Source organism: Delphinus delphis, chromosome X (genome assembly GCF_949987515.2).
Source record: "Delphinus delphis chromosome X, mDelDel1.2, whole genome shotgun sequence".
Taxonomy (NCBI): Eukaryota; Metazoa; Chordata; class Mammalia; order Artiodactyla; family Delphinidae; genus Delphinus; species Delphinus delphis.
This window is the reverse complement of record NC_082704.1, coordinates 34,731,105-34,746,019: the sequence shown is the minus strand read 5'-3', so window position 1 is coordinate 34,746,019 and position 14,915 is coordinate 34,731,105. Positions and strand designations below refer to the sequence as shown.

Here is a 14,915-nt window from a genome sequence, read left to right as displayed (position 1 = left end):
CAAAAAGACTGACAAGACTACATCATTGGTGATGATGTAAATGGAGCTCTCATAACTTGCGTGTAGGAAATTAAACTAGGAAAGGTTTGATAGTGTCTTATAAAGTTAAACATATACTATATTTTAACATAGAAATTCCACTCTTAGGTATTTACCCAAGAGAAATTAAAATATGTGTCCATAAAAAGACATAAAAAGCATATTCGTATCAGTTTTATTCACAATAGCCAAAATTGGTACCAGCCTAAATGCCCATCAGCAGGAAAACAGATAATTACATTGTGTTATATTCATGCAATTGACTACTACTCAGCAATGAAAAGAGCAAGCTATTTATACACATGATAACATGAATGAATCAGTCAGTATGCTGTATGATTCCACTTATATGAGGTTATAGGATAAGCAAAATTAATGCAAGATAGACCAAAAACCCAGAACAGTGGTTTTCTTTGGTTTGGGGGGGAACGCAATAATTTACTAATGAACACAAGGGAACTTTCTTGAGAGAAAGAAATGTTTTATATCAGGGGTCAGCAATCCTCTTCTGTACCTATAGTAAATATTTTAGGCTTTGCTGATCATGTATAGTTTCTGTTGCATAATCTTTGTTTTCTTTTTTTACAACCCTTAAAAAATGTAAAAAACATTCTTAGCTTCCAGGATGTAAAAAACAGGCCAGGATGTAAAAACTCTGCCAACCCCTATTCTATATCATAATAGAAGTCTAGATTATATGCGCATATCTCTTCATCAAAATTATATATCTATGATATGAGCATTTCAATGCGTGTAATTGTACCTCAGAAATACAGAACTGCAAAATAACAACAATAACCAAGTTAGAGATGTGAGAAGTGGGTGGAGGTAGAGATGAAATAATAATGGTAGAATGTTGATAATTGTTGAAGTTGGGTGACGGGCATATGGAGTTTGTTTATATCATTCTGTTTATTTTGTGTGTTTGTTATTTTCTATAATAAAAGTTTTTTTTTTTAACATCTTTATTGGGGTATAATTGCTTTACAATGGTGTGTTAGTTTCTGCTTTATAACAAAGTGAATCAGTCATACATATACATATGTTCCCATATCTCTTCCCTCTTGTGTCTCCCTCCCTCCCACCCTCCCTATCCCACCCCTTCAGGCTGTCACAAAGCACCAAGCCAATATCCCTGTGCCATGCGGCTGCTTCCAACTAGCTATCTACCTTACTACGTTTGTTAGTGTGTATATGTCCATGACTCTCTCTCGCCCTGTCACAGCTCACCCTTCCCCCTCCCCATAACCTCAAGTCCGTTCTCTAGGAGGTCTGCGTCTTTAATAAAAATTTTTTAAAAGAAAAGAAAAACTTCCAGGATGTAGCTGAAGCAGTACTTAAAGGAAGTTTTCTAGCTTTAAGTGACTGTATTGGAAACTAAGAACGGTTAAAATCAACTATAAAAACTTCCAGCTCAAAAAACTAGAAAAAGAACAAATTAAAAGCAAAGAAACTAGAAGGAAAGAAATAACCAGAATACAAATCAATGAAATAGAAAGCAGACATACAACAGAGAAAAATCAACAAAGCCAAAAGTTGATTTCTGGAAAGGATTAATAAAATTGATAATCTTCCAGCAAAACTGATCAAGAAAGAGAAAACACATATTGTCATTATCAGAAATGAAAATGGGAGCATCACTACAGATCCTAAGGCTACTTAAAAGATTGCATGAGCATATTATGTACAACTTTATGCCCGTAAGTTCGACAACATATATGGAATGGACAACTTCCTTTTAAGACATAACTTACTGAAACAGGTATAAGAAGAAATAGAAAGTTTGAATAGTCCAACATCTATTCAAGAAATTGAATCTGTAATTTAAAATCTCCACACAAAGAGAAGAACGATAGGAATCTAATTAAAGAGATTCAAGCAGAGAACTGACAAGATCAGGTTTGATTTTGATTCAGATTGCAATGTGGAGAAAAGATTTGACAATGATAAAAGTGGATATGTGTAAAGACAATTGCCAGTGGTTGCCAGGGTTTATGGGGAGGAAGGTGTGAATAGGCAGAGCATAGAGGATTTTTAGGGCATTGAAACTATTCTGTATGTTACTATAATGGTAGATACATCATTATGCATTTGTCAAAATGCATAGGATGTACTACCCTCTGAACCCTAATGTAAGCTATGGACTTTGAGTGATAATGATGTGTCAATGTGTGCTCATGGATTATAACAAATGTACCACTCTGGTTCAGGATGTTGATAGTGGGGGAGGCTCAATTTTTCTGTGAACCTAAAACTGCTCTAAAAACTAAACTGTCTCTTTAAAAAAAAAAAAACAACAGACAATTGCCGTAGCTCTAGTGGGTGATGACGGTGGCTTGGACCAGGATGGTAACAGTAAAAATAGAGGAAGAGAACATTGGACTTTTAAGGAAAATGGAGAAGCTCTGAAATACAGGTTGTAGAAAGTGAATTAACTAATGAAGTGTTATAATGGACTTAAAGGATAATTTTAAGGGACATTTTAAGATGGAAACAATATACCTTGTTGCATGACTTTCTGCCATAATACTCAACTGTTCAGATGCAGGCACAAAGAAAGTTAAGAGTTAGGGTCATCCTGAATATGAGTTTTATGTGTGTCCAAAAAGACAGAAATAAGAATGTGTTCAAACGGTCAACTATGAAATCTAAGGTGGGCATGAAAGAAGATAAAAGAAGGGCTTGTGGGATGGGAGAAAGTAGAGGTCAGTAGATAGGAAGACCCAATGTAAAATATAGGCACAGTTGAAAGAAGAGAAGGCTATAGTCAGAGAGTGTGATGTTTGAATCTATGATTTTGGAAGTGAAGCATTTTCAGTAGCAATTATAGATAATGACAAACCCCGAGGTATAATGATAGTAGTGGATGGCCAAAGTGAAATGGAAGAGAAGATGATTAGAGATTATATGGCAAGGAACTAAATAGCCAAGGTATTAGAAGGTACAAGGAGTATGCCACTCAGTTCCAGATGATGGGAAAGAACATGAGACTGGGAGACAGATACAGCCTGATTTTCCTGCATACGTCTTTGGAGAAGTTGGGACCCTAAAAGATGTTGGAAGTCATCAGTCCTTTGGCCTTCTGACTCCAGCTGTTTCCCTTTAAGGAATATCTATCTGACTGTACACGACTCCCTTCTATAGCTGGCTCACCAAGATGTGTTCTCCAGTCTGGCCCCTGATACTCAGTCCCAAAATTTTAAAATCATGAAGGCACATAGTAGTCAAAGCAGTGCTAGACTCACAGTGATAGCATCGTCAGATCCACTTCCTGCTTCATAAAAGTACTAGAAAGGAATTAGGGCCTTTCACATGGTAAATTCTGGAAAATTGGCCTTCACCCTAGAATTGAGTTACTATCTGCACCTGACATAGTAACACAAGTTAGTAAGGGGACACAAAAAGATGTCATGAGGATAATGGGGGCCAGTTTTCTAACTGTTGGAGAAAGGAGTTACAAATACGGAAAGGGAAAGGATAGAATGAACTCTGTGGCATTCAATTACAATTGGAGGTATTATGGATGATAGATAGATGATAGATAGATAATTGAATAAAATTAAAACCACTGGTATAAATGTATGAATAAATAAATAAACGGTAGAGAAGGTAAGGCTCTTTCTTACAATACAGAGCCAACAAATAAACATAGAAAGAATGCTAGAGTTAGAGAATCATCAATGGACGCTAAAATTAGTAGGTAAAAATTTGATCCAAAAAACAGGCTATTTATACAGACTCAAATGATCTCTCTACAAATTATGTATTAATTACAATGAGGAAAAAAATAACAGTAGCTCTACAGTGGCAAAATCTGGTAGACATCACCTAAACCAAGCAATAAGAGTTAATACCACTAATAATGGGACAACCAACATTATGTGCTTCCTAATACAAAGCACTGAAAAGAACACTGCATCACTTCTGTAGCATTCTGGCTGAAGATGCATAACCTAAATCTAACCGGAAGAACATGGAAAACACCCAAATTGAGGGACCATCTACAAAATAACTCAGCTGAATTCTTCCAAAAATATCAAGATAAAGAAAAACAACAACAACAAAAAGCTGAGACTCTGTTTCAGATTAAAGGCAACTAAAAAGACATGACAACCAACTACGATGTGTAAACTTGGATTGGAAGCTGGCCCAGGGAAAAATTAGCTATAATGTATTATGACTAATGATAAAATTAAAATATGAGCAGTAGTTTAGATAATATTACTGTATCAATGCTAAATTTTCTGATTTTGATGATGATACCATAGTTATATACAAGAATGTCTTTGTTTTTAGGAAATAAACACTGAAGTATTTAGAGGTAAAATGGCATGATGTCTACACCTTACTCTCAAATGGTTGAGAAAAAAAGAATATATAGTCAACCCTCAGTATCCACTGGGGATTGATTCCAAACCCAGGAGGATACCAAACTCCATGGACGTTGAAGTCCCTTATATAAAATGATACAGCAGTACTTTGAATTCTCCCTTGAAGTGGTTGTAATATCTTCCTGATTCCCTTATATATTTAATGATTTAAACAAAACCTTTGACATGTATTCATTTTGTATTTGTGCGAGAATCATGATTTTATCCTCTAAAAAAATAATAGTTAACACATAATATTGGTTGTTATCAAACAATGTAATAAATACTTGTCAACTTAAAAAAAACAAAAATAAAATAAAATAGTACAGTGGGCCCTCCGTATCCGTGGGTTCTGCAGCTGCAGATTCAACCAATCTGAAGTTGGTTGAATCAAGGGGTGCCGAACACATGGACTCTGAAGGCCGACTGTACCTAAATTTATAAATAGAGAATGAAAAGCACTAGGAAAAATGTAAACAATTGCTGAATCTGGGTAGGATATACAGTAGTTCCTTGAATTATTCTTGCAGCTTTGCTGCAAGTTTGAAATTATGTCAAAATTTTAAATTACCCAGAAAAAGGTATCATGGACACACTCTACCTTGGGTCTTCTTATTTCCATACTTCTAGTTTATCAGCTGCCCCAGGTTTGGCATCGTTTGGCTCCATACTTTGGATCTAGCTCTCTGTTTAGCATCCCAGATCATCAAACCAGTGTGGGACTGCTTATTCTAGCTCTGACCTTAGTCACCCCTTCTGGATTCATCTCTCATTATTTTTCCTTCAGCTCCAGGCATCAGCACCACATGTAAGGGAAATACCAAATCCTAACATCTCATTCTGATCCATGAGGCACATTGGGTCCCTCATGGGCTGCACCTCTTCCATTTCCCCATTTCCCTTGTTTTCTCACTTGTACAGCAGTCTGGATGTAGCAGGTGTCTCATTCAAACCTATTGGATTGATTTGAACTTGCCTGATTCATAAATGTGAAGAAATATATCATTATCTTCTAGAAATCCCACTTTCATGAGTCTGAAGGAACCAGAGACAGTCTCCGTAAATCTTTTATGAACTCAAAGTTCAAGGAGGAGTCAATTTTAAATGGTTTGAGAGGAAGCATCATCATCTCTGCCTTATGTACAGACTGCTTCCTTAAACAAACTATCCAAGGACTTTTCTTTTTTTTTTTTTTTGCGGTATGCGGGCCTCTCACTGTCGTGGCCTCTCCCGTTGTGGAGCACAGGCTCCGGACGCGCAGGCTCAGCAGCCATGGCTCACGGGCCCAGCCGCTCCGCGGCACGTGGGATCTTCCCAGACCGGGGCACGAACCCGTGTCCCCTGCATCGGCAGGCGGACTCTCAACCACTGCGCCACCAGGGAAGCCCCCAAGGACTTTTTTAATATAATTGGTGGCATTGGGAAATCACCATTTTTCTTATGTAAATAGAAATTACCAGATGACTTTTCCAGGCCTGGCAAACGGAGATTTTGAATGATTATGGGATATGTACTTAATAATAATCAGATACCTACCATTTTACGAAGAAGCTATATGTCAGGAAATGTGCAAGATGCTTTACGTGTATTACCTCAACCCTGGGAGGTAGACATTAATATACTCCTTTTACAAATAAGGAAAGTAAAGCTCAGGGAGTTTAGGTGACTTTTCCAAGTTAATGTATCTCTTAAGTGGTAGAGCTGAGAAGTGAATCCTTCATGTCTTTCTGACTCCGGAGCCCATACTTTTGCCATTGCATCATACGGTCGTAATGAGTCAGTAGCTACCCTATAGTTTCCCTGCACTGATCTGTTAAAGGATCTTCCTAACAGCTGGTATTAGTTACTTTGGAGAAACGATTGGTGGTTTCAGTGGGAATATATATAAGAGAGGGTTTCTCATACCATTTCAAACATATCACTTGCACTTGATTTGATGGATTTAATGTCTCCAAAATCTCCAGAGGGGAACTTTTTCAGCCACACCCAATCACCCTAGAAAGAAAAGGTAAAGATTGTTGGTGAGCCTTAGTTGCCAGCAGCTTTAGAGCAATGTCCCTTCCACATGAAGAGTCTATAGTTAGACCATCAACCTAAACAAGCGTTGTTCCTCCTCTCTCACCCTCCACCCCATGGACATTCTGTATTCAGAGCTAAAAAGGAGGTCACACAGAGAAGTTAAAGTTTAAAGTTCCAATTAACTAAAGCAGGGAAACAATTGCAGGGATGCAGATGCCATCAAAGGAATGATACTGCTCTCTGCAACGACTTCCTTAACTAACTGCAGAAAGTCCCGGGTCATTTCACTCATTCATAGCTAAGTGACGTAGCACCAGGTTTCCTGCGATTAATGGTGATGGTTAGTGGTTGCAATTCTCACTGCCTTGAGGCGTCTATGTCGAGAGATGTAGGGCAGGAGATGCAGTGCAGCAAATGTTTCCTGCATTTACCTTGATCCATTTTTCTCTTGTGGGACAGGTCATTTTGGGAGCCTGTTATGCTTTAATCATAAACTGATTGGCTTAAACATCGATTAAACATTTTTTATTTGGATGTACAAATGTACTACCATAGTAATAGAGTAATCTAGACTCTTTCAGAAGTCTATTTCTGACTTTTTAAGCACAAAACAGCTATTTCTAAGGCTGCTGTCAAGTCAAAAACAACAATTATTTTACTGTCTTCACTTTAACGCCAGTGCCCGATAGATAATTTTCTTCTACGTGCATAGCCTCAAGGATTCGTCAGTCACCAAGCCCTATTTAGTTTCTGTCCAGCCCAAATCTGAAAAAAGCAACACACAGATTCCTTTTTCTCTGTAATAATAATAATAATGCCTTACATTTGCACAGCGCTCTCTCCTCTTCAAAGTGCTTTCACGTCTATTACCTATAGCCTGGAGATTCCATTTCAGGCTGCACCAATTTGTCATCAAGTAGAGATAATAAAGCAGAGAGCTCTGTACAGTCAAATTCCGAGAATAAGAGAGTGTAGCCACTCTCTTATTATGGAATATATCCAGCTGTGGCACTACATCTGGAGACCAGCCGGAGGCAAAGGCTAATAATGGGAGCTGCAGGCATCTGAGTTACTCGCCGTACTGGGTGTTAGAGGGTATCTTCTGGCCAAGGAGCTCAAAACCCTTTAACTAGGAAATGGCTTCTAGAGACCTTCAGCAGCTGAACAAAACTGTGCCAGCCAGGCTCACGCCCACAAAATTCAGAAAGGTAGTCCAGGACCAGTGCCTGTCTGTAGCAGATTGGTCAAAGTACCAAAGGCAGCTTTCCTGGTCTCTTGCCCAGCAATTCCCTGAGTGTGGCCCTAGACCAGTTACATCATAGTCACTTAGGAACTGGTTAGAAAGGCCCATCGTAAGGCCCCACAAAATCTAAAGGATTTTGCCCTTTAGAGAGATCAAAGGCTGAGGTTTAATCTGAAAGAATAAACTCTAACTGGGAATTTACAGTCAGCCCATGTGTGGGTTATACACTGATGTGTATATAGTAAAGCCTTCCCAGCACGTTTGCAATTATATTACATGGACCATGGTCACCGCTAGCTTCTATGGCAACTTTGTGCTAATTAGCAAAGGGTGCTTCCCCTCAAGTAAAAAAATAATGTGAGAATATTATTTTGCAGCCTGTGGCAGCCCTGTGATGTTGGGCAGCAGCCCCAGCTGTACATATCTGTGCATGTACCACACTCTCGTTGACTCATACATCCTCCAGACACCAGGGAAAACACTCCACTAGCAGCTTCAGTATTCTGCGTACCACCAAGCCCTGCCTGCCAGGTAAGGCCTCTTTGTCAGGTCCGCTACCTCATTCCAGAACTAGGCTGAGAGGCCAGAATCTCTTTGCTCACTCCTGCACCACTCTCATATACGTTACTATATGTCTACAATGTGAATAGTACCCTCTTAGAAGTGGTTCCCTTGTGCAGTGTACAGCCTGAATATCAGTACTGGCAGCCCTGACTCTGCCTATAGCCAGTGCCTAATACCTTCTTCCTGGAGTCCGCCCTATTGCAGATACGGGTCCGCTTTCTCTCTTGCTTATTAACTTTTACAAGTAGTTAAGCAGAGCTTTTTTTCCTCCCGAATCACCAAATTTGAGGGCTTCATATTTAAAGTAATTGAAGCCTGAAGAGATTAAATGACTTGCCCAAGGTCAGAAGGTTAGGTAGTAACAGAACCAAGGTCTTCCATCTCCCACTTTGTTGCTCTTTCCTCCCATGGGCTTTCTTTGGTTTGGGGGATTTGTGTGTGTTTGTTTCAAGATTTAAACAATTCTCATGAACTTTATAAGCAAATGTTTATTAAGTCTGTGTGTATCCTACTTTATGAGTAATGAGGAAAAGGGAGGATATGGGCTGGTTTTATCTTTACCGTGCATGCACTATTTGTTTTGTTTTTTCTTTCAAGAGAAAGAATGATAAAATACTTCACTCATCATTCACTTTTTAATTAAGAGGAAGAAACATCAAACTCTATCCACCAAAGTTTTTAGAAGTAATTTAAAGTCCATCAGTTTTGCACTAAGGCCCTGTTGTATTAACTAAGAGTCAAGAGAATTAAGTTCTAGACCTGGCTTTGCCTCAAATTCAGGGGTGGTCTTAGGGTAGCTACCTCATTGACCTGAGCCTCAGTTTCCTCACTGATAGAGCTGGACGACTTAGATGATTTCTAAGGTCCTTTTCAGCTTTGATGATCCAATTCTGTGATGAGAGAGAAAAGATGGTTGGTGCAAAGGAGAGGAGTGGAGAGAGAGCTATATGGGATATAGAAGGTGGGAAGATAGAAAAAAAGGCTCTGGAAAAGAGAGATGAATGGGGAGGGTGTGCGGGGGAGAGACAGAAATGAGACAAAGAGCAAAACACAGGGAGAGGTTGAGGGACAGAAGGAGTCAGAGAATGAAAAGGGAGGATCAGTTCAGTGGGTTCTCTCTGAGTGTGTCAGGGTTGCACTACTGCCCACCTCACCCCCTCTCCCCTAGACTGTGGCTATTAGAACAGATCCTGACACGTCCCCATGGCATCGGCCAGTCATTGCTCTTTCCCCAGCAGTCTGCTCAGCCGGCTTTCCTTTTACATCTCACAGAGTATCTCTGAGATAAGGGCTGATTTTCCTGTACAGTTCCGAAGGCTATGCATCTGTGTGTCCCAACAGAGTGTGAATCTGTGTCAGTGTATTACAATGTTATGGCATGTCCTAAAGAAGCCTGTCCTCTGTTATTAGGTATCTGCTACTCCAGGCACATTGTCTGGAACTTCCACACCTTCCAGTAAAAATTCTTATGAAAATTCGGTTTATTCTAAACAGAAACTAGATAATGAATCTTTAAAACACTCCTAATAGAGGGCTGTTTCAGAAGGCACACTGGACCTCTTTCTTTGGTCTGTTGATTCGATTGACTACCGCTCTCTCCCGGAGTCCCCGTTAGCTCTAGCTAGGCAGTTTTCTAGCTTCAACTGTCTTCCTTTACACCCTGCCATCAGCCTAATCTTGACCTCATGGCGTGGTATCATTCTCACTAACACCTTCCTTTTGTGCAGATAAAGTCCTCCTTTGGCCTACACAGTTCAGAAACACCCATGATCTGACTGACCAAAAACAGGCATTATGGGAACTAACTCAACTGTCTGCTTCCTTCCAAAGTGAGGAAATATCTGACAAATTCTTAAAGGCCAATTACATACAGATGTTTATTTTCTCCCTTCTTAATTCTACACTATCACCTTCCAGCTCCACCAAATAAAACATACCACAATTAAACACATAAATTCTTCCACAGAATCAGAGATTCATAGCATATCTGGGCCAGAAGAGGCCTTACTCTTAGTTCAGCAATTCTCAACCCTGGCTGCACATATAGGGGAACTTTTAAAAGAAATACCAATGCCTGGGTCCACCCCATACCAAATGAATCAGAGTTACTATGCCTGGGCATAGGTATTTTTTTAAGTTTCCCACAGAGATTCTAATGAACAGCCAAGTTTAAGAATTTAGTTCAACCCCTCAATTTACAGATGAAAAACCAAGAGACTGCCATAGGTATTGAGATTTACTTCAGAATCTTAGAGATGTCAATATATTTGTAAAGCCATCAGCCCCATTCCATTTGACATTCAGAAGATTATCTTGAGATTATCTTGCCTTTGGTCTTTGAGAGAGTAGAACTGTCAATTCCCCAATACCTCAAGTTTACATTTGAATCAAATCTCCTCTTTGATTAAATTAAGTTCAAGGCAAGATCCAGAGGTTTCCTGCTCCAAATTTAAGTCAACACACTTCAGGTACACTGAGAAAATATATGCCACGCTAATCTTGGTGTTTTTATGTAGCTATAAATTATTTATCCAATGAAGGAGAGCATTCACTTGGAAAATCCAATGGTGGACAACCTAAAAACTCATTCTGGCCTGTTTTGGACTTTCTTTTTAGTTACTATTGAAGTTGAGAGTGTTTGCTGCTTTGGGGAGTACCTTCAAACAAAACAAGGAAACCATACTGGGAAGGCCTTACTTAGGAGGGACAGAAAGGCAGTCTAGTTTCCCTTTTACCCCCTGCTTAACTCTTTCCTGCTGAGAAGAAACAGTTCGTCTCTCTAACTGATGCAAGATTTGTTCTGGTTGCCAAATTCCAGTATCTTAGAACAAGGGGTTGGGGGTGGTCTCTTAAAGCTTGAAAGACAGAAATTTAAGTGAAATAAAAAGGATTTCTATTTTAGACATCAGAAGGTAACCTTTTACTCCAAGAGGAAGTACAGGCTGAGGAAAGGAAAGAAATGAATAATTTTTTAAAGATTTCAGTAATATCAGAGAATAACAGGTAAAGGAAGAACAAGCAGTATTTGAAGGGAAGAGCTTGCCCCAAGCCTTACTCTATATAAGCATGTCTCTAGACATCCCATCACAAACAGTTCACTCAGGAAGTCATTTCTTCTATTATTATATCTATGTCTTCTGGAATAAGTGACATGGTTAAGTGTTTGGGCCTCACAAACTTTTTTCTGCATTCATAGTAAATACATGGTGTTGAAAGATCAATGAAGTTGGAAGTAAGTAGATTAGCTGCCGAGGAAAATCATCGTCAAAAATGTCAACCAAACAAGTCTGTAAGGGGATAATGGACAAAAAAACTTATCAAAAGGAAAGACTTACCAAAGGCCTCAATATTTTGGCACAAAGACTAAGTAAGTCCTACGTCACTGTCTCAATTTAAAACCCAAGAAGGCAGCAGATTAGATAGCTGTTGGATATCCTACCTCATAAATTGCTATGTTGGAGTTTTCATAGATAGCTGGAGTTAGACTCCCTGAAGAAAAGGAGAGCCTTGGGTACCTTCCACTTTGGACCTCCGACGTGATCTGGAAGCTTACACTGACACGACTTCCTCTCTGTGAAAGGATTAGAAAAGAAAGTTTATGAACAAAATTATCGTGATTAAGGACAGAGCATTGAGCTATGGTATAGACACTATGCTTACATGGTATTCTTTTTCTTTTTTAATTCCTAATCGAGTAACTCTATGAGTTGAGCTCTATAAACCTGAGATTGATTAATTTTTCCTATCCCCAGCATTTTTTAATGCTAGGATTGGTTCTGTGCTTCACCTCCGTATACCACAATTCACCTCCATATACCACAAAAGAAAGGCAAAGCTTTGCAGATATTTCCATCTCCTAGAGAAGATTAGAGCCATGGATTTTGGGGGACAAGAAAGAACGCCTGTCATAATTTAATTTGGGACCCTCATTTTATAGACAAAAATGAGAAAAAGATGAGAATCTAACATTTTGAAAAAATCAATAGAAAAATTAGGACAGAATCCCACTGTTCTGGCTCTTAGGCCTAGCTCTTTATGTTATACCATCTTGAATGGCATCCTTTTTTGTGCAGGCAAGATTAATGGCAGAAGATATCTCAGAAAGCTATAAGATGGTAGAGAGTGAGAAGATCATCTGCCCATGATTTATAAGTCTGATGTTTAAATAGGCCAAATTTCTTATTCCTTTATTTGTTAATTAGTACACATAAGTCTGATAAGAGAGGGCTAGGAAGTGTACAGTTGAATGACAAAAGGAAGGGTTATCTCCAATCTGTGTTAACTTTTAAAATTGAACATCTTCAACTGAACTTAATATCTTCAACTGAACCAGCAGATGTACTTCATATGAAGAAATAATAAGTCAACAAGTTCCTCATATCCTTCTCCACTTCTCTAAATATACCTTTCTTAAAATTATAGCAATTCAGAGTTAGCAGTTACATTTGGTATTGTCTAGGCCATTCCCCACCACCAACTCCAACACTCTCATTTTACAATGAAGAAACAGAGACCTAGAGAAGGACTTAGGGACTGGAAGAGGAACGTAGATGTTATGTTTCCGGTCTTGTGTTCTTTGTACCACATCATGCTTTGTTTCTCTCTTGCTTGCCAATAAAAATTAATCTTAAGTAGTTTCACACACTCTGCCCTTAACAGTCTTTGATAAACTGAAGATCACCAGTTGATTTAGCCCCGAGTTCAGTTCATTCTACCAAGACAAGACAATCACAAAGCTCCAAGGCAATAGTAAACTATACTTAGCCCCTAATGTATTGAAGTCCCAACAGCTCAAGATTCAGACAAGGTGGAAAACGACTCTTCACATATCCCTTGCATCAACCTGAACTCTCCTCAACAGAGCAAGGCCAGAGAGGAATCCACTTCCCTTTCATTCTTTATTTTCATATCTCAGCAGGAGCACCTAGATCTGTATATTGAGATATAAACCTCTCCATGAAGGGCAAAGGAGAAAGCAAGAGAATCTGCCAAAATCCACATATATTTGGGCTTCAGCTTCACTTTCTTCTAAAAACTTCCTTTCCTGACCTGACTTCTACTGACCTGCCAATTTTTCTAGACTGAATTAATTTTTTATTCACCAAGAGTTTACACTTTCAGACATTCCATTTGGATGGAATTCTTGCCTTGGCTTCTTGACTGATTAGACACAGCCAGCTGCAAGTTTGTGACTACACAGCAGTTAAGGAAAATATATGCTCCCCTTATCTTCTTCCATAAGAACCCATGATACAAGCCAAGTGCCACAAAGGATCTGGAGGCCAAGGGCTATGTTCTTCTAGGTAATGCCATCCCTTTCCACCTGGGCCAATATAGCAAAGAAAGAAGAAGAAGAAGAAGCAGCAGCAGCAGCCCTGTAAGGCTATCTATCCCTGTTGCTATTAATTTTTATCACTCATATGGTGAGAAGTGGTGATGACTGTTTTTTTTTTTTAACTCTCATTATGTCAGAATTTATGCACAAGTAAAAGAAAAGATCTATTATCATGAACAAGATTTTAAAACCTTGGGCACTTTGCTCATCTGAAGGTAGCACTATTCTGCTATTTATGGTGATTTTGTGAGAACTGGTATGAAACCCAAATATATTTTGTGTCTCAGTAGGAAAGAGAGAAGGCATAGGTGGAGGAGATTTTATATTTACTGGACTACTGCAAGGCCTATAAAAAGGAGAGGCTAATTCAGTCCAAAATTGAGCTATGTTTATTGTTTGACACTTTAGACCCAAAACATCTAGTTATATTGAATATGACAAATCCAGACAAATTCCACCACTTGAGTTCCAGTGTCCTCTGGTGGCTTCAAAAATAGAGACTAACATCAATAAGTTTTGATGGCATAAGGGTAGAATGTAGCTTTCAGCCACAGTGATCATTTTGGCATTCAGCAATACATTTCCAGGAACATGATATCAACCTTACAAAAGGATCTGGTGATTTAAACAAGTAAGTGTTAGGGTTGTAATTGAGACTTAAAGCAAACAGCTGAACTTTTCATTTGATTCCAAATGCACAGGGTGTTATCATGTAAATCCACTCTCACCCAGCCAACTTGTTAAAGCATACCTTTTAGTGTCACATTTAGGCAAGTGATCAGTTCTGTCACAGAGATAATTAATTCTCAGATCTGGTATGCTGGTGTAGCAAAAGTAAATAGCACATAAGAACAATGTGAGGTGTGGGAATCCTCTCCCTACGCCCTGCCACCACCATACTAGAATTTGCAAAGACTAATGTCTTTATTTTGACCACATATACTGGGCACAAAGAGGCACAGTCTCCTACTACTAGCTGCATTGGACAAAACTCTTCCCTACACGTTTTCTTTTCCAAGCTTTTGTTTGTGCTGTTTTCTCTGCCTAGGAGGCCTATAGGGGCGAGGCAGGTAATATAAATTGATGAATTAAGTTGAGTATTAAGACAATAGAGAGTGATGGGAACTGTGTCAAACTGCAGACACCATTTTTGCAAATTCTTCCCAAAATGGCAACTACTGAAGAGTTTCAGCCAGTTGCCACAATGATGCCCAAAGTTGATAGATCTTTCAACCTATAAAGAACATCCAGAAATCCAGGTTTTTATGTATAATCTCACAATTCCAAAATTCTGGCTATAATTTTTTTAAACCATAAATGTCAGACAAAAGTGGTTACCAGTTTG

At 38.9% G+C, this 14,915-nt stretch overlaps 1 protein-coding gene across 1 annotated transcript in view; it reads right to left on the bottom strand.

Annotated features, from left to right (window-relative positions):
- The window catches only part of GUCY2F (guanylate cyclase 2F, retinal), an 80,572-nt gene that overhangs the window by 36,281 nt on the left and 29,376 nt on the right, over positions 1 to 14,915 (bottom strand). The window contains exons 7-8 of the mRNA XM_060001996.1: positions 11,675 to 11,806; positions 6,315 to 6,404 (exon numbers count right to left, since the gene is read on the bottom strand). Of these exons, the coding sequence (XP_059857979.1) occupies positions 6,315 to 6,404; positions 11,675 to 11,806 (222 nt within the window). The remainder of the gene's footprint in view (positions 1 to 6,314; positions 6,405 to 11,674; positions 11,807 to 14,915) is intronic.